Source organism: Hemitrygon akajei, chromosome 25 (genome assembly GCF_048418815.1).
Source record: "Hemitrygon akajei chromosome 25, sHemAka1.3, whole genome shotgun sequence".
NCBI lineage: Eukaryota > Metazoa > Chordata > Chondrichthyes > Myliobatiformes > Dasyatidae > Hemitrygon > Hemitrygon akajei.
Genome location: NC_133148.1, coordinates 43351658 through 43371380, shown reverse-complemented (window position 1 = coordinate 43371380; position 19723 = coordinate 43351658). Strand labels below are relative to the sequence as shown.

General features: G+C 42.0%; 1 protein-coding gene across 4 annotated transcripts in view; it reads left to right on the top strand.

The window, feature by feature from the left end:
- The first annotated feature begins 1231 nt into the window (after positions 1–1231).
- Positions 1232–19723, top strand: part of LOC140716569 (uncharacterized) — a 123070-nt gene continuing 104578 nt past the window's right edge. The window contains exons 1-4 of one of the 4 annotated variants that reach the window (XM_073029404.1): positions 1232–1476; positions 2106–3000; positions 10225–10468; positions 13341–13445. In XM_073029404.1, coding sequence (XP_072885505.1) covers positions 2326–3000; positions 10225–10468; positions 13341–13445 — 1024 coding nt within the window. In that variant the 5' untranslated portion in view covers positions 1232–1476; positions 2106–2325. Of the gene's footprint in view, positions 1477–2105; positions 3001–4893; positions 5573–10224; positions 10469–13340; positions 13446–19723 lie in introns of those variants that run through there. The other 3 variants (XM_073029403.1, XM_073029405.1, XM_073029406.1) reach the window with 3 other exon arrangements.

Sequence of the window (19723 nt, the reverse complement as noted above, 5' to 3'; positions counted from 1 at the left end):
AAAAAGATGCTATGTTGAGTTTCCACTTATTCACTTTGAATTTATAGTGTTAAATAGTTAAAATATGTAAAGGGGGAGATTTAATGAAGAGTACTGGCACAGAGTTTGAGGCTTGCCACCTACCAGGGTATTAATATTGTATAATTTGTTGATTTACAAAGCACAGAAACTCATTTTAAAAATTTGTAATTTGCTGCATCCTGAACGGTGTTGGATCATGACAATATTGCATCTATATTTTCAGATGTATTTGAGCTGTTAAAGGACATTGATCTTTGTTGAATTTATTTCTGTATTACATTAGTATTCTAGAATTTTAACAAATGCTTGTTTCATTCTGCAATTCCATCTGAGCAAAATTGCTTAATTGCCAAAGTGACAATTTTTTTTACTTTTTTCCAAGGCATGGGATTTTAATTGATGCTGGCACCATGGGAAATTGTGTAATCTTAACAGATTACAACAGTAGAATACAAATGTTGCACAATTGAAATGTTTCAAACAAAATTGAAAATGTTGGAAATCTCAACTACTGGAGACAATTGACAGGTTAAAAAGGGGTAATGGAAAGAGAATGGGGTTATGTTCCAAGTCAATGATACTTTATTAGTTTTATAAAGTATAATTACCTCTTGTAACCCTTTTCTGAGACACAAAATGGAATGCCATCAGAAGTGATCCAAGTCTATTTTTTGAATATCCTCTACACTTTTTTTTAAATTTTAAGTGAAGCATAAACTGGTTTAGACAGTAAATTACACACATTTTCACCTTTTGGAAAAGTTAAACCTTTTCAAAATTGCTTTGTTGTTCCCAGTATGCCTCTGAACCAAGTGCGATAGCAATTATATGAAAACTACAAAAGGCTCAGAGATAATGTATCCTTACTCTATTGCTATTCTAGTGCTGCAGCCAAGGGGTATGGAACTGAACTGATAGACAGGAAAATGGGGGGTGGGGGTGGTTGAGTATGGGCCATCATCTCGGTGCGAAAGGGAAGTGTTTGCTGGCAGCCTTTGTTGCATGGATAAAGTTTCTGGCAGTCTTACATGGATAGAATTTGGCTGTACTTCCATTCGGGTGAACAGGTCGGCGGTTCGGGAGAGATCAGACTTTGGACATGCGACTGCATGTTGACTATTCCTTGCGGGAAACTCGTCGTCTAAGGAAGCGGTTGTTGGTTGCAGCCCGGAGCCATGCCTGTCCAGCCAGCTCTAGGAATGGCGTGGGTCGAACGAGCGGGAGGTCGGTGCCAACTCAGCCAGGCAGAACACCGATGCCACCATTTGCTACCACGTGGTCCGTGGGGTGGGGGTGGGGAGTCACGTGGTGTGGACGGGCGGTGCGTGTGTTATTTAGAGGCCTGGCAGCGGGCTCTAGCACCTCGACAGCCAGAGAACGGACACCTGCGGCTGCCCCCAGGGGGTGGGTAAGCAGACAGCCAGCGCGCCCGCTGAAGGCTGCGACTAGTCCGAGGTAATGAATCGACTGGCGTGTGCGGCGGTGAGAAAAAGTAATGGTGGGATTGGGATGGAGATGGGGGAGGGCGCGGGAGTAACCACTACTACCAACACCAACCCGCTAGCGGAGAAAACCAGGCGGGCAGGCTGCTACTTCCACTCGAGGCCGAGGCGCCTTTTGTTCGGTTATGCATGGGGGCTGGCGTGGGCCTCGGCTGCGCACTCCCTCCCACCCACCCACGGGCTGCCCAAACACTTGAGAGAGAGGAACAGGCGAGATGAGCGGTGAGAGGGGCGCGGGACCTCTGACAACCACGGCTGCGTTTGGCTTGACCGGACCCGGGCCAGCTTGGTTCGTCCGGCGGGGAGAACAGGGCCCCAGCCCGGCCGCCTCCCACAATGGAGAGCAATCACATGTCCGGCTGCGCCCATTGTCTGCGAACCTCGAACGATCTGCCCTGACAGCCGTTCCTAAACGCATCCCGACTCCCTTCTCTCTTTATCAGGCAAGCACCACAAATAAAATCCCGCTGCAGAATCGGTCCATGTGAAGTTGGCCGCCGCGAAAACAGCGCGTTAAATCCCCCATTTATTCCTCCGCCGCTTTATTAATATAAATGGGAGTTGTTGCTGCTTCCCTTCCAGGATGTCCTTGCCGAGCCGAGTGTGGAGAGGACGCCTGAGCCTCGGTGATGGCTGACGGCGGCCAGGAGCTGCCGGGCTTCTCTCGCCCTCCTTTCTGCTCCATGGCCGTGCATTGATTGAGGCGTCGCTGCGAACTGCAGGCTACTCAACGGATTGCAAGCGCAGACCTCTGTAGTTTAATAACACGCGCGCACACACTCACACTCATACACACATCGCCATGGACGGAACAGAAACTGATGCCATCGCTCCCCATCATCTTCAGCTTGAAGACAGTGACGTGATGAAGTCTCCACCATCCTGCCTCAAGTCTGGCAACGTCAAGGTCTATCTCAAAAAGTGGAGCATCTGGGACAAATTTTACAACTTGGGGACCGAGATGAGAATGTCCAAAAGGGGCAGGTTTATGTTTCCATACTGTGAATATTCTATCTCTGGGCTGGATCCTGAGAAAAACTACATCATGGCAATGGACATCTCTCCAGTGGACAACTATCGCTATAGGTACAATGGATGCAAATGGCAGATAAATGGGAAAGCAACACCACATGTGATGGGGAGGCTTTATTTCCATCCAAATGGCAGTGTTTCTGGAAAAGAGTGGATGGTAAGGCCATTGTCTTTTGCCAAACTCAGATTAACCAATTGCCCTACTGCAGCTGAAGGCAGTGCAATCCTTCATTCAATGCATCGATATATCCCCCAATTACACATTATTGTGGCTGATGGAATCATTGAGAAGCTGAACCTGAACGATCCTCGTGTCTACACATTTGTCTTTCAACAGACTGAGTTTTTTGCTGTGACTAAGTATGAGAATAAGTTTATCAGGCAGCTAAAACACTTCTATAATCCTTATGGCACTGCATTTCGTGATATGAAGATCTCCAAACAGGTAAATGATCAGCTGTAGATTTTTGGTGAAGACGTGTTTTGTTAAATATGTGGCCTTGCTAATGGAAGCCCAACAAACTTGGTCAAGCCTGTAGTCATCAGAGAGCAGTTGGCTTTCATTTGTAAGCTTTAATAATATTTAAAAGTCTTGGCACTTGCCCTCAGTAATTGACAACTACAATGCAAATTCTGACAGATGTAGGTGAAGTTACACAAATTAAAGAATGTAGACACCACAGAACTTCTCCGTGTTTTTGGCTGTTTTGTATAACATGCTGGTGATGATGTAGTGGTAACTGAATGTTTAAAGAAATTGGTGTATTATGGTGTCATTTGTAATTGTCAGTGTATAATTCAATCTACTGTTGGGCTTGCCTGGTTCTGTTTTCCAAACTCCCTTTAAACCTAGGGGGGGCTCTTTCATGTGTTCCATTTAAATCCACCTGTTTTACTGGAGACACTATTTGTACCTTTAAGAAAAGTGAGGTAAAATTAATAGAATTAATAGAATTAATATCCAGTACTTCTGAAAACCTACCAGTCTTGCTCCCAAGTCCCAGCAGTGCTGGATTAAGAGCTTTGAAGTCATAGAACACTATAGCACAGCAATAGGCCCTTTGGCCCTTCTAGTCGATATCGAACTATTATTCTGCCTAGTTCCATCGGATTGCACTTGGACCATAGCCCTCAATCTCCTCTCATCCATGTACTTTTCAAGCTTCCTTTAAATGTTGAAGTCGAACCCCTATTCACCAGTTCTTCTGGTAGCTTGTTCCACTCTTTTCACTGCCTTCTGAGTGAAAAAGTTCCTCCTCATGTTCCCCTTTAAACATTTCACCTTTAACCCTTAACCCATGACCTCTAGTTCTAGTACTTTTATTGTACTCCTTTCTTAGGCAAATAAAAACACTGAAGGTCTCCTCAAAGGCCCGTAGTAACAATGGCATCAATTTTAATCTTTCTCCATTCACTTCCAGCAAATGGTTACATTACTTGGTGAGCAACTTCAGATCTGTGCTGGCAAGAGTTAGAATTGCACATTTGGCAGCTGATGAAATGGAATTCAAATAACTTTGCAATTTTTTTAATAGTAAATGGTGGTAATGGTACCTCCAGATTTTCATAAATTCCCATCTTTGCCTTCAGGAAGGAAAAGTTATAGGGTTTGTGTGATTTGGGGTTTATAACACTCCAGAAGCACAATGGTAGTTTCTTGGAACAGCCTCTTAACTGGTGCTGTTACCCAGGGCAATAAGTTCCAAGTTGCCAGTTCACCATTGTGATGTCTTTCAAATTGCTGTGTTTGTATTCTTAGCCACAAAGCAGATAATTTAATATTTACCCCAATTAAACTCTGCATTCAAAGTTCAAAATAAATTTATTAACGAAGTACTTGTATGTCACCATATACATCCTTGAGATTCATTTTTTTCCCATTTCATTCGCCCACAGCAAAGATGTATGAAGACAAAATATTTTCTATCCATTTGGTGAAAATGTCCTATTCTGTATCAGGTCTCTGTCCCACCACTGTCTATTAGGCCGGGTAAACTGGAAATTCTTCCAGTTCAGCATTTGGGATACATTAAGCCTGTTTGTCCTTGGCTCTCACTGCATTTTTTTCCCCTAGCTAGCAATTTCATTCCCCTTAGAACATAGAACAGTACAACAGAGGGACTTGGCCTTTGGCCCACAATGTGGTGCCATACCAATTAAGTTAGTGATTTAAAATTAAACTAATCCCTGCTACCTACCGTACACAATGTCCTTCCATTTTTCTTACATTCATGTGCCTGTCTAGACATCTCTTACTATTTCCCTGATGTACCTGCCTCTGCCATCACCCCAGGCAGTGCTTTCCAGAGACCCACACTGTGTATAAAAAAAACACACACACACACACAATATTTCAACCCTGGGAAAAAGATACTATCAACTATAAAGGTATAGGAGCAGAATTAGGCCATTCAGCCTATTGAGTCTGCTCCACCATTCCATCATGGCTGATTCCACAGATTTACTACTCTCTGGCTTTAAAAAAAATCCTCCTTCCTTCTGTTGTAGAGAGTCGCCCCTCAATTTTGAGGCCGTGCCCTCTAGTTCTGGATAACCCCACCATAGGAAACAGTGTCTCCATGTCCACTCTATCTAGTCCTTTCAACATTCGGTAGTTTTCAGTGAGAATCCTCTCTCTTCTCTCCCCCGCCCCCAGCCCAGCAGCCTTCTAGATTCCAGTGTGTACAGGCCCAAGCTGCCAGATGTTTGTTATGTTAACCCCTTCATTCCCAGAATCATCAATTGTGAACCTTCTCTGGACTCTCTCCAATGACAACACATCCTTTCTCAGATATGGGACCCAAAACTGATGGCAATACTCCAAGTGTGGTCTGAGTGGTGTCTTGTAAAAGCTCAGCATCATCTCCTTGCTTTTATATTCTAATCCACTTGAAATAAATGTCAACGTTGCATTTGCCTTCTTTACCACAGACTCAACCTGTAAATTAATCTTCTGTGATTACGAGGACTCCTCAGTCCCTCTGCACCTCTGATGTTTGAACCTTCTCTCCATTTAGGTAATAATCCGCAGTATTGTTCCTTTTCACCAAAATGTGTTATCATGCATTTCCCAACACTGTATTCCATCTGCCACTTTTTTTGCACATTCTTCTAATTTGTCCTGCTGCAATCTCATTGCTTCCTCAGCACTATCTACCCCTTCACTTATCTTCATATCATCTGCAAATTTTGCCTCAGAACAATCAATTCCATTATCTATATCTCTCATAATCTGTAAACCTTTATGGGATATCCCCTCAGCCTCCAGAGAAAATAACCCAGGTTTGTCTAATCTTTCATTATATCACATGCACTCAAATCGATATACCACTTTTGCACTCTCCAAAGACTTGACATCTTCCTATACAGGGGCAACCAGTACTGTATGCGTTACTCCAAATGTGGCCCAACCAGAGTTTTCGAAAGTTGTAACATAACTTCCTAACTTTTGAAATCGTGTCTCAACTAATGAAGGCATGCGTTCTCAACCACACTATCAAACTGTGTAGCCACTTTCAGGGGATCAGTTGTTGGTAACTGTCCTAAACTGAACTACACAGTTCTGGGGTCTTGTTTGCGATGAGAAGAACTTTAGATTCAGTAACATCTCTCATAGATGTTAGGCTCATCTGTGCCCTTGTTTCAAACAATCTACATTGCTCTCTTACCTTATTGTTCCAGTGCTATCCTAGACGACTCCTGCTACAAATCTATGCAAAACTATATTCATTCTTGTATTGGCCCTGACATCTGTCATCAGTGCTCACTGTTCTACATGGCTTGCCAGTTTTGAAGTCCTCCATTTTAAATTTCTTGCCCTTATATTTAAATTCCTTTGTAACTTTAATGCATCTCTGCTAACCACTTAAGTTAAAACTAAGAGCACTTTTTACTTTAGAGGAATGGCATCTCAGGGCAGCTGGATCGTATGTAGGGACCTATTCAATCATGTAGGCCCGAAGGCTGGATTTACCCTTTTACGGAATCAATTTTTGTGTAACTTGATATTTGCTCCTATTGGTTACCTGTAATAATTTCTCTTCCTTTGTAGGGAGGTCATTCTTGTTTTTATTCCTCCTGTGACAACTTTGGGACAAGGGAAGTCTGTTAATATCTGATTTAAGCACAATGCTAAAAAGTACGTTGTTAAGGATACTTAGTGTTGGACTACTCTGAGTAGTTTTAATAAATACTCTTAGTCAAGGATGCATCTGTTAAAGACTATGATGCCTTTCAGTTAGATCATTTGTATTTTCATTTACCTGAGTCCAGTAACTTTAATACTCTTCCCAGTATCAATATTGTGAAATTTTCACAGATATCAGAGTGAATGCCCTGGATTTCCTTGTATCTTTAGATGTATAATTTTATTTAGAGACAGTGCAGAACAAGCCCTTCCGGCCCAATAAGCTGCGCCGCCCTGCAACCCACTTACTTAACCCTGGTCTAATCACAGGATAATTTACAATGACCAGTTAACCTACTAACCAGTGTGCCTTTGGACTGTGGGAGGAAACTGGAGCACCCGGAGGAAACCCACACAGTCCCAGGGAGAACATACAAACTCCTTGCAGACAGTGCTGGAATTGAACTCTGAGCTCCTATGCTGTGAGCTGTAATAGCTTTGTGCTAACCACTAGCTAACGTTGCACCCTATAGGCCGAATAAACATATGTTTTGAAGTCTCATAACATTGTTCCAAATGGCACATAATGCTAGATAGGATATGTTTTAGATGCAGACCGAGATATAAAATATTTGTTATATTAAAAAACTAACAACACATTTCCTATGGTGTTTACTCTGATTTAATTCAGCCACTGAAATTAATCATCTCACAAATTGTACCTGAAGTAGTTCTACCACTCACTGTCTACATAGAACAGTACAGGGCGTTCGGCCCACAATTTTGTACTGACCCTTAAACCCTGCCTCCCATATATTTACCCCCCCCCACCTTAAATTCCTCCATATACCTGTCTAGCAGTCTCTTAAATTTCACTAGTGTATCTGCCTCCACCGCAGACTCAGGCAGTGCATTCCACGCACCAACCACTCTCTGAGTGAAAAACCTTCCTCTAATATCCCCCTTGAACTTTCCACCCCTTACCTTAAAGCCATGTCCTCTTATATTGAGCAGTGGTGCCCTGGGGAAGAGGTGCTGGCTGTCTACTCTATCTATTCTTAATTTTTTTATACCTCTATCATGTCTCCTCTCATCCTCCTTCTCTCCAAAGAGTAAAGTCCTAGCTCCCTTAATCTCTGATCATAATGATTAAATATTTTTGTCAGATTTTCTGCTGGTATACGAAAGCCATGTGAATGCTTAAAAATTTATTTATTCACTTTAATTATCACCCCTTCTAGGGAGGATTTAGCTAATCAGAAACTGTTTACTCAGTCAGAACATTTAAACTTTATAATTGAGTAATGGGGAAAAACACTAGAGCTGAAATTTTGATGGGACCCATTCTTATTAGTGGAGGTGCTGCCTCAATCTGAGTTCATTTGTGATCTGTGCTGTCTGGGTGGAATTTGTATGTAGGAGTTTACTATGGATCCTCCACTTCCCCACTCCCACACACACAGACACACAGCGATTAGTGCAAAAGGTGCTGAGTTGTGGGTCCATAGCCTGTTTCTGTACCTTCTGACTAAATAATTGAGGTTCCTACAGGACCAATTACTCCAACAGTCTTGATGTTGGAGCAGTTCTCAAATAGCTACATTTGTAATGCTTGATTATGAGATTGGATTAATAAATAAATTTGGTGTAGAATGGGATGAAGGTAGCTAATTTCCTGAAACTAGTCCTAACCTCATGATATCCAATGGAGCATTTCCAGGAAGTTACTGATTATTGGTCATAAGTCCTGAGTATTTTCTCTACCTCTTGCCTCCCTTCAAAAATAAGCTTCCAGGGTAAGAGCAGTGCAATGTATTTATCACATCAGCTGGGAAGGTACTTCCTTTCTTGGAAAGGTTAGGAGGAAAGTCAGTTATTAAAAGTTTTGACATAAATTTGTTCTGAAGGAAAAGATGGTTTTCTTTGCTTTGTGGTTTTTCTTTTGAAAGAAAAGGAGGAAACTAAGGAAGAAAGATTTGGTTTAGAAAAAAAACTGAATTCTTGTCACTTAAAAGTTAATCAAGAAGGATGATGCAGAATAGTCAGCTGGGGAAAGCATTGGCTTAGAGACGGCCTTCGTCATTTAACACGAAATTCTGCAGATGGTGGAAATCCAGACCAACACACAAAATGCTGGTCGTCAGCATCTATGGGTATAAATGGTTGATGCTTCAGACTGAGACCTTCAGGACTGGAAAGGAAGGGGGTAGAAAGGTGGGAGGAGGGGAAGGAGGATAGCTAGAAAGTGATGAATGAAGCCAGGCAGGTGGGAAAGGGCTAGAGAAAAAGGAATCTGATAGGAGAACAGAGTGGACCAAGGGAAAAAGTGAAGAAGGAAGGGCACTGGGGGAGGTATGGGCAGGTGAGAAGAGGTGAGAGTGGGGGAATAGAGGAAGAGAGAAGTGGGGAGGGTAATTTTTTTTACCAGAAGGAGAAATTGATGTTTGTGACATCAGGTTGGAGGTTACTCAGATGGAATATGAGGTGTTCTGCCTCCACCTTGAGAGTGGTCTCATCGTGACACGAGGAGGCTATAGACCAACATGTCATAATGAGAGTAGGAATTAAATGGTTGGCCAGTGGGAAATTTGGCTTTTGGCAGATGGTGTGGAGATGCTCGACAAAGTGGTCCCTCACTTTATGATGAGGCTGCATTGGGAGCACTGGATACAATAGATGACTCCTAAACATTCACAGGTGTTTGGTGGTAGGATCCCTTTGGAGATGGCAAGTTGTGGAGAAAGATATGTTGGATGTGGAGGGTAGGTTAGGACAAGAGGAACTTCATCACTGCTAAGGCGGCCCAAAGATGGGATGAGTGCAGATGTCTGGACAATGGAGGAGATGCGGGTGAGGGTAATATCAATGGTGGAGGAAGGGAAACCCCCAATATTTGAACAATGAGGTAATTTCTGATGTCCTGGAAAGGATAGCCTCATTCTGGGATCAGATATGGCAGAGATAAAGGAACTGAGAAAAGGCAATAGCATTTTTACAGGAGACTAGGTATAGTCAAAGAAGTATGTGTTCTTTTGTCATTGTTGGGGTTTTGCAGTCTGTGACAAATCCTTTGTCTATTCTAAAGGAAATCTTCTTTAGAGTGATCTTCTTTAGATTGTTTTATTTTGGAAAGTACCAAATTATTTATTTTCAAGCCATAGTTAAAATCGGGGCATTCCTGTCTGGAAAGTTTTACTGATAATCAAATAAATGGATGTTAATGCTGATTCCACAACCTAAGGACGCCCTTTCAAGGATTCAACAACTTGTATTTTCAATATTATATACTTTTTTTTAATTAGTTTTGTATTTGCAAAGTTTTTCTTTTACATGTTGGTTGTCAGTCTTTGAGTGTGTGTATGTGTAGCTAGTTTCTCATTGATTCTATTGTATTCTGTGAATATGCACAAGAAAATGAACCTCAGAGTAGTATATGGTGACATATACATACCTTGATAATAAACTTACTTTGAACATTTGTGTGCAATTGTTTGAAGTTTCTTCCTACAAAGCATTGAACTTCAATCCATTACTTGTCCACAGGATGTTGCAAATAGCCGAAGACCTCGGAGGCGATGTGAAAAGAAGCCCTTCTTTGATGTAGTTGAAATACATGGCACCACAAATGATCAAGAGTCGGAGCAGAAACTGAAGGCAATTATTCCCTTAAAGGATGGAGCAGGAAAAATCCAGGAATCTACAAATAATGAAGAACCTTTGAAACAAATGAGAACAATTATGCATGCAGAAAGTGATTTGCAAATAAAACAGTTGTTTAGTTTTGAAGGTAAGTAATTTGTTTCTTCATTCATAGAATACTTCTGCACATGTGTCTGTTATGCTCCTGAATGCTGATTTAATTCTCCAATCTGGTTATTGTAATTTATTTCTTATTCTTAAAGTTTCTTCGTTATTGGGGCAAGGTTTCACTGGTCCTTGATGCCATGTTGTACCTTGCTTGTGTGGCCTTTTCAGCTCCTCTCATTTGTTGGCTCTGAGGCTAATTATATTAGTAGCACCAGTATGACAGGCTGATCTGATCTTGCTGCATTTTCACTGCATCTCTGAGATCCAGTAGAACACTAGATATTGAGTCTAGAACTCTGTAGTGTTCTTTAACTCATCTTCCTTCAGGTGGAAGCCATTCTTTGTAAATTTTGTAATATTTTGTAAATGTTCCAGTTTTAAGTTGTGACTTGCAAAGTTAAATAAAAATATTACTTGTTTATTATATGTTACTTGGATGCCAAGCTATGATGTACCATATCCATTTGAGATTGGAGCAGAATCGGGCCATTCAGCCCATCAAGTCTGTTCCGCCATGCCATCATGGCTGATCCTGGATCCCGTTGAACCCCATACACCTACCTTCTTGCCATATCCTTTTATGCCCTGATCAATCAGGAAACTGTCAACTTCTGCCTTAAATATACACATGAACTTGGCCTCCGCTGCAGTCTGTAGCAGAACGTTCCAGATTCACTACTCTCTGGCTAAAGAGATTTCTCCTTGCTTCTCTTCTAAAAGGTTGCCCCTCAGTTTTGAGGCTCTGGATACCCCCACCATACCATAGGAAACACCCTCTCAATCAACCCTGTCTAGCCCTTTCAACATTCAGTAGTTTTCAAATATCTTTTCCCTCCACCCCCCCAGCATTCTTCTAAGTTCCTGTGAGCTATCAAACACTCATATGTTTGATTCTCCTCACCCCTTTATTCCCAGAATCATCCTTATGAACCTCCGCTGGACTCTCCAATGACAACACATCCTTTCTGAGATATGGGGTCCAAAACTGATAACAATACTCCAAGTATGGCCTTCCTGGTGTCTTGTAAAGCCTCAACATTATCTCCTTGCTTTTATGTTCTATTCCCCTTGAAACGAATGCCAACATTGCATTTGTCATCTTTACCACAGACTGAACCTGTGAATTAACCTTCTGGGAGTCTTGCACAAGGATTCTTAAGTCCCTCTGCACCTCTAATGTTTGAACCTTTTCCCCATGTAGATAATAGTCTTCACGATTGTTCCTTTTACCAAAATGTATCATCATACATTTCTCAATGGGTCTGTGCATTAGGTTTGTGGTTCACAGTTCTTCAGGTTTGTAAAGATAGTTTTTTTGGGGACAGTGTATGAAGTTAGGGGTAAAGATGAGGGAGTGAGATGTTAGGGGCAGTTTTTATATATAAAAAAATGTTGAGGGAAGGACATGGAAGTTGGACTTCAGATCGGAGCACTCTGAGGTCAGGGGCCAGCAATCTGAGGACAGAGCTCCCAAGTCTGCAGAGCCCCAAGAATGAGGGCTAGTGGTCCCTGTAGTTTGCATGTCCTTGGGACTGGAGGCCAGGAGTTGGCTGGTCTGGGGATTGAAGACTTGGATTTCATGGTAGTTTAGTGTAACGTATTACAGCCCAGGGTGTCAGAGTTCAATCTTGGTGTCCTTTGTAAGGAGGCTGTACATCATCTCCATGGAATGTGTGGGTTTCCTACCACAGTCAAAAGACATACCAGTTTGTTGGTCATAGTAAATTGTGCCGAGATTAGGTTAGGGTTAAATCGGTGGTTGTTGGGAGCATTACTGGGCAGTGTGGCTCGAAGGGCCTATTCCATGCTATATCTCCAAATAAAGTAAAATAATAAAATTTTAATACTGTTGTGTCTGGGTTCCCATCTGGAGGTTGGAGGCCTGTCTTTGGGTTGAAAGATCATCTGTGTGCTGGATGGGGTGTTGCTCTTTGTATGTTCTGCTGACCATAGTGGTCATGCATTGTTGGTGCCAGAATGTGTGGTAACTCTTTGGGCTGCCCCCAGCACATTGTCAGATTGTGTCATTAATGCAAGCAACACATTTCGCTGTATGTTTCAATGTACATGTGATTAATAAATCTAAACAATAGTTCACATGTAGTAAGCTTAAAATAATAAAATGGGGTTTATATTTAATTTGATGTCAGAAATCGGGTTGTATAACTTAATTAATGCTTCATTTGTGGGTACTTTATCAAAGAGAATGTCTTGTTAAAAGGGCTGCATCTTTCAGATGTGGCCTAGAGCAAAAGGTTCCCAACCTGGGGACCACAGACCCCTTAATGTTATTGGTCCATGACATATAAAAGGTTGAGAGCCCCAGCACTAGTGCATCCGTAATTATTGTACTGTGTTCTCATAAAGATCTGTTCGTCTGCTAGAAATACGGAGTTGTTATTTTGTTAATAGTTTTCTGTTAACAAACATCCCATGAAATTTAATCCCATTTCATTTGTTACCACAGAGTCAGTTGACAGCAGTAAATTTTCTGAACTCCTTGAGTTGTAATGATTGAGTAAGAGCAGAAGAGTGTACAAGATGTCCTAATGCTGCTTTTCACTGTTGTCTCCTTATTAAGGGCATTGCCTGGTAGGACAGTGTCAAACAAGAGTAAGGAGGAAATGAGTAGTAGGCACTGGTTGGTCACAAACTAGATGGATGGGTTGGGGAGTGGAAGTGGTCAAAGCAGAGAGGCATCTGGGTAGGACTTTTACTGGATCATGGGGTAAAGCTGGGTGGGAAAGTGCAAAGTTGAAAAGTAAATTAAGGAATATTTCCTTGTAATTCTTGGGGAATTATTTATCCACATAAGAGTATTCCATGGATTAACTGCAAAATCTCTCCAACAGATCTTCAGGACCAGACTGGAGAGATTGAAAAGCTTGAAGAGAGACTACGGGAAGAGCTGAGATGGAATGGATCGCATGAAATACTGCATCCAGTGCTACAGCGATGTTAGTTCATTTTCTGCTGTTTTATATGCAATAATCCTTTTGTAGTTCCATTAGTCTTTTATCCTTTTTCATTTCTGCAGGTGGGCGAAAAGGCATGCAGAGAGAGACTTGAATATTCACTTTAAACTTCACATTAACTGGATTCTGACATTTTATGTTTGCATGTGTGGTAAAGAGGGTGACTGGTATTTAAAGCTGTGGGGAAATGTGATGCTAGTGAAATGAGGCATGCTTTACTGAAAATTGGAACACAAGGCATTGTTTCATGTTGTTACAGACCTTTCTGAATATGATCTTCAGTGGTGATTAGAAGTCTAATATGAGACACCAAATCAAGAGCCTTGTGATATATGTACTCCTTCAGCTGTAATTTCCTTGTTGCTGCTCTTGTTGTTTCTGAAAATTGGAGATGACTTCACTTGCGTCATCACTGAACCGTTCTCACAATCTATGGGCTCATTTTCAAGGACTCCATCTTTTCTGCTGATATTTATTTATTTGTTTTGTATTTGCACAGTTTATTGTCTTTTGTACACTAGTTGAACGGCCAGTTGGTGTGGCCTTTCATTGATTCTATTATCGTTATTCTGGATTTATTGAGTATGTCCACAGGAAAATGAACCTCAAGGGTTGTATATGGTGTCATATATGTAGTTTGATGTTTACTTTGAACTTTGAATGCAGAATTTAATTAGAGTAAGTTTTAAATTATCTGGTTAGTTGCTAAGATACAAACACAGCCTCGGTAACAGCTCAAGTTAAGAGGCTGCTCCAAGACACTCCCATTGTGGAGTCTCATAAACCCCAAATAACTTTGAACTGATTTCACATTTGTGACATCTCAGCATAAAATTCAGAACCTGAAAGAATCAGGGTCAGGTTCTATACTTCAAAGTAAATTTATTATCAAAGTGTTTATTGAATTGATTTTATTACTTGCATACTTCATGTACATGAGTAAAAATCTTTACAATCAAATGTGCAATTACAGTAATTTACAAATATAGAACCATAGAACACTACGGCACAGTACAGGCCCTTCAGCCCTCCATGTTGTGCTGACCCATATAATCCTTAAAAAATGAGTACTAAACCCACACTACCCCATAACCCTCCATTTTTCTTTCATCCATGTGCCTGTCCAAGAGGCTCTTGAATACCCCTAATGTTTTAGCCTCCACCACCATCCCTGGCAAGTCATTCCAGGCACTCACAACCCTCGGTGTAAAAAAAACTTACCCCTGATGTCTCCCCTAAACTTCCCTCCCTTAATTTTGTACATATGCCCTCTGGTGTTTGCTATTGGTGCCCTGGGAAACAGGTACTGACTATCCACCCTATCTATGCCTCTCATAATTTTGTAGACCTCTATCAAGTGCCCTCTCATTCTTCTACGCTCCAAAGAGAGAAGTTCTAGCTCTGCTAACCTTGTTTCTTATGACTTGTTCTCCAAACCAGGCAACATCCTGGTAAATCTGCTCTGCACCCTCTCCATAGCTTCCACATCCTTCCTATAATGAGGTGACCAGAATTGAACACAATTCTGTATCACAACATATGTGATACAGAATTGTAACACAAATGTGTACAACAAGATAGTCAATATAGCATAAAAATACAGTTGTGTCAGCATGAGTTAATCAGTCTGAAGGCCTGGTGGAAGAAACTGTCCGAGAGCCTGTTGGTACTGGCTTTTACGCTGTGGTACTGTTTACTGTGGATAGTAGCAGCTGGAACAGTTTGTGTTTGGGGTGACTTAGGACTCCAATGATCCTTCGGGCCCTTTTTACACACCTGTCTTTCTAAATGTTCTGAATAGTGGGAAGTTCACATCTACGGATGCGCTGGGCTATCCGCACTACTCTGTGCAGAGCCCTGCGATTGAGGCAAGTACAGTTCCCATACCAAGCAGTGATGCAGCCAGTCAGGGTGCTCTCAATAGTGCCCCTATAGAAAGTTCATAGAATTTGGTGGGACCGTACCAAACTACTTCAACCGTTTGAGGTGAAAGAGGTGCTGTTGTGCCTTTTTCATCACACAGCTGGTATGTGCAGAAGGTTTCATTGAGATTCCCCCGCAATCTTCTAAATTCCAGTGAGTACAGGCCTAAAGCTGCTAAACGCTCCTCACATGTTAACCTTTCATTCCTGGAATCATCCTCGTGAACCTCCTCTGGACTCTCTCCAATAACAATACGTCCTTTCTGAGATGTGAGGCCCAAAACTGTTGGCAATAATCCAACTGGCGCCTAACAAGTGTCTTGTAAAGTCCCAACATTATTTCCTTGGTTTTCATATTGTATTTCCCTTGTAATAAATGCCAACATTACATTTGCCTTCTTTACCTCAGACTCAACTTGTGAATTAACCTTCTGGGAGTCTTGCACAAGGCATCCTCAGTCCCTCTGCACCTCTGATGTTTGAACCTTCTCCCCATTTAGATAATAGTCTGCCTTATTGTTTCTTTTACCAAAATGCATTATCATACATTTCCCAACACTGTATTCCATCTATCACTTTTTTGCCCATTCTTCCAATTTGTCTTAAGTCCTGCTGCAATCACACTACTTCCTCAGCACTACCTACCCATCTATCTTATCTTCGTGTCATCTGCAAACTCTGCCACAAAGCCATCAATTACGTGATCTAAATCAATGACAAGCAATACTGACCCCCTAAGGAACACCACTATTCACAAGCAGCCAACCAGAAAAGACCCTTTTATTCCCAATTGCTGCCTCCTGCCTGTCAGCCATTCCTCTATGCTTGCCAGTATCTGTCTAGCAGTCTCGTGTATGTCACCTGATCAAACGCCTTCTGAAAATCCAAGTAAGTGATGTCCACTGCCTCTCCTTTGTCCACCCTGCTTGTTACTTACTCGAAGAACTCTTAACAGATTAGTCAGGCAAGATTTCCCTTTACAGAAACCATGCTGACTTTTATCATTAGTCTCCTAGTACCTTGAAACCTCATCCTTAATAATAGACTCCAACACTTTCCACTGAGGTTAGGCTAACTAGCCTATAATTTTGTTTCTTTTGCCTTCCTCTCTTCTTGAAAAGTGGAGTAACATTTTGCAATCTTCCAGTCCTCCGGGACCGTGCCAGAATCAAGTGATTCTTGAAAGATCATAACCAATGTATCCGTTATCTCTTCTGCAGCTTCTCTCAGGACTCTGATGTAGTCCGGCAGGCCCAGGTGACTTATCTACCTTAAGACCTTTGAGTTTGCCTAGCACTTTTTCCTTTGTAATAGCAATGGCACTCATTCCTGCTCCCTGACACTCGTGGAACTGTGGCACACTGCTCGTGTCTTCCACAGTGAAGACAGATACAAAGCACCCATTAAGTTTGTCTGCCATTTCTTTATCCCCCATTACTACCTCACCAGCATCATTTTTCAGTGGTCTAATATCAACACTCACTTCCCTTTTACTCTTTATATAACTGGAAAAAAAAACTTCTGGTATCCTGCTTTATATTATTGGTTAGTCTGCCCTCTAATTTTATCTTAGTTGCCTTTTGTTGGATTTTAAAAGCTTCCCAATCATCCAACTTCCCACTCAGTGTTGCTGCCTTGTATGCCCTGTCCTTGGCTTTTATGCAGTCCTTAACTTCCTTTGTCAGCCACATTTGCCTACCCCTGCCATTTGAGAACTTTTTCCTCTGTGAGGAATATTGATCCTGCGGCTTGTGAATTGCTCCCAGAAACTTCAGTCATCTCTGCTTTCTCTGTCAGTATCCCCTTCCAATTCACTCCTCTCTCATACCTCTAATTCTGTTTATTCCATTGCAATACTGATACATGTCTCCCTTCCAAATTGCAGTATGAATTTGATCATATTATGATCACTACTTTCTTAAAAGGGTTCATTTACATTAAGCTCCCTACTAAGGTCTGGGTTATTACTCAATACCCTGATTTTCCAAATCTGCTTGCATATTGAAGTCCCCCATTTTAATTGTGTAATTACCCTTATTACATGTTTTTTTTTCCAGTTCCCTCTGCGACCTCAACCCCACATCTTGACTATTTGGAGGCCTATATATGATTCCCATAATGGTTTTTTTTAACCCTTGCAATTACTTAACCCCACCCACAAAGATTCAATATTCTCTGACCCTATGTCACCTCTTTCTAAAGATGTAATTCCATCTCCTACCAACAGAGCCACACCACTGTCTTTGCCTTCCTACCTGTCGCTTTGATACAAAGTATATCCTTTGATGTTAAGCTCCCAACTCTGAACTGCTTTCAGCCACGACTCAGACTCGGTGATGCTCACAATGTCATACCAATCAATCTAATTGTGCCACGAGTTCGTCCACCTTATTCTGAATGCTGCGCACATTTAAATACATCACCTTCAGTCCTGCGTTCTTCACCCTTTTGAATTTTGCCTCTATGTTATAGTTTAACTGTTTGCTCTGTCTGCATTTGTACCCAATCATTGACTTGTCCGTCCTTGTATTCATGTTGCACTCATCATCTATTTGTAAACCTGGCTGATCCTCAGCTCTATCGTACTGGTTCCCATCTGCTATTTTGCATCCACAGTATCACCTGTCTGTCCCCTTGACTGTAGAGTCCCCGATTACTGCTACCATCCCGTTTAGTTCCCTACCCTTCTGAGCCACAGGCAGTTTCAGTGCCAGGTGCACAGCCGCTGTTTCTTCCCCCAGGTAGGTCATTTTACCCCTTAACTGTACTCAAAATGGAGTATTTATTGTCGAAGGGGATGGCCACAGTGGTGCTCGCCACTATTTGAAGTTCTCCCTTCCCTCACCTGACAGTCACCCATTTATCTGTCTCCTGTACCCTTGGGGTGACTACCTCCCTGTAGCTCCTGTCTAGCACTGCTTCACTCTCCCTAACAAGCCAAAGGTCATCGAGCTGCAGCTCCAGTTCCCTAACATGGTCTCTAAGGAGCTGTATCTCGATGCACCTAGCACAGATAGAAATAGAAATTTAGAAAACCTACAGCACAATACAGGCCCTTCAACCCACAAAACTGTACCAAACATGACCTTAGAACTACCTAGGCTTACCCATAGCCCTCTATTTTTCTAAGCTCCATGTATTCATCCAGGAGTCTCTTAAAAGATCCTATTGTTTCAGATCTGCTGCTGCCGGCAGCCCATTCCACGCATTCACCACTCTCTGCGTGTTTTTTTAAAAAAAAACAATAACTTGTCCCTGACACCTGCTCTGTACCTACTTCCAAGCACCTTAAAACTGTCCCTTCTCGTGCTAGTCATTTCAGCTCCGGGGAAAAGCCTCTGACTATCCATATGATCAATGCCTCTCATTATCTTGTACACCTCTATCAGGTCACCTCTCATCCTCTGTCACTCCAAGGAGAAAAGGCTTGAATTCACTCAACCTATTCTCATAAGGCATGCTCCCCAATCCATGCAACATCCTTGTGAATCTCCTCTGCACTCTTTCTATGGTTTCCACATCCTTCCTGTAGTGAGGTGACCAGAACTGAGCAACGTACTCCCAAGTGGGGTCTGACCACGGTCCTATATAGCTACAATATTACCTCTTGGCTCTTAAACTTAATCTCACAGTTGATGAAGGCCAATGCACTGTATGCCTTCTTAACCACAGAGTCGACCTGCGTAGGAGCTTTGAGTGTCCTATGAACTCGGACCCTAAGATCCCTCTGATCCTCCACACTGCCAAGAGTCTTACCATTAATACTATATTCTGCCATCATATTTGACCTATCAAAATGAACCATCTCAAACTTATCTGGGTTGAACTCTATCTGCCACTTCTCAGCCCAGTTTTGCATCCTGTCAATGTCCTGCTGTAACCTCTGACAACCCTCCACACTATCCACAACACCCCCAACCTTTGTGTCATCAGTAAATTTACTAACCCATTCGTCCAGTTCCTCATCCAGGTCATTTATAAAAATCACGAAGAGTAGGGGTTGCAGAACAGATCCCTGATGTACACCACTGGTCACTGACCTCCATGTAGAATATGATCTGTCTACAACCACTTTGCTTTTTCTGAGCAAGCCAATTCTAGATCCACAAAGCAATGTCCCCTTGGATCCTATGCCTCCTTACTTTCTCAATAAGCCTTGCATGGGGTATCTTAACAAATACCTTACTGAATCCATATACACTACATATACTGCTCTACCTTCAATGTGTTTAGTCGCATCCTCAAAAAATTTCAATCACGCTCATAAGGCATGACCTGCCTTTGACAAAGCCATGCTGACTATTCCTAATCATATTATGCCTCTCCAAATGTTCATAA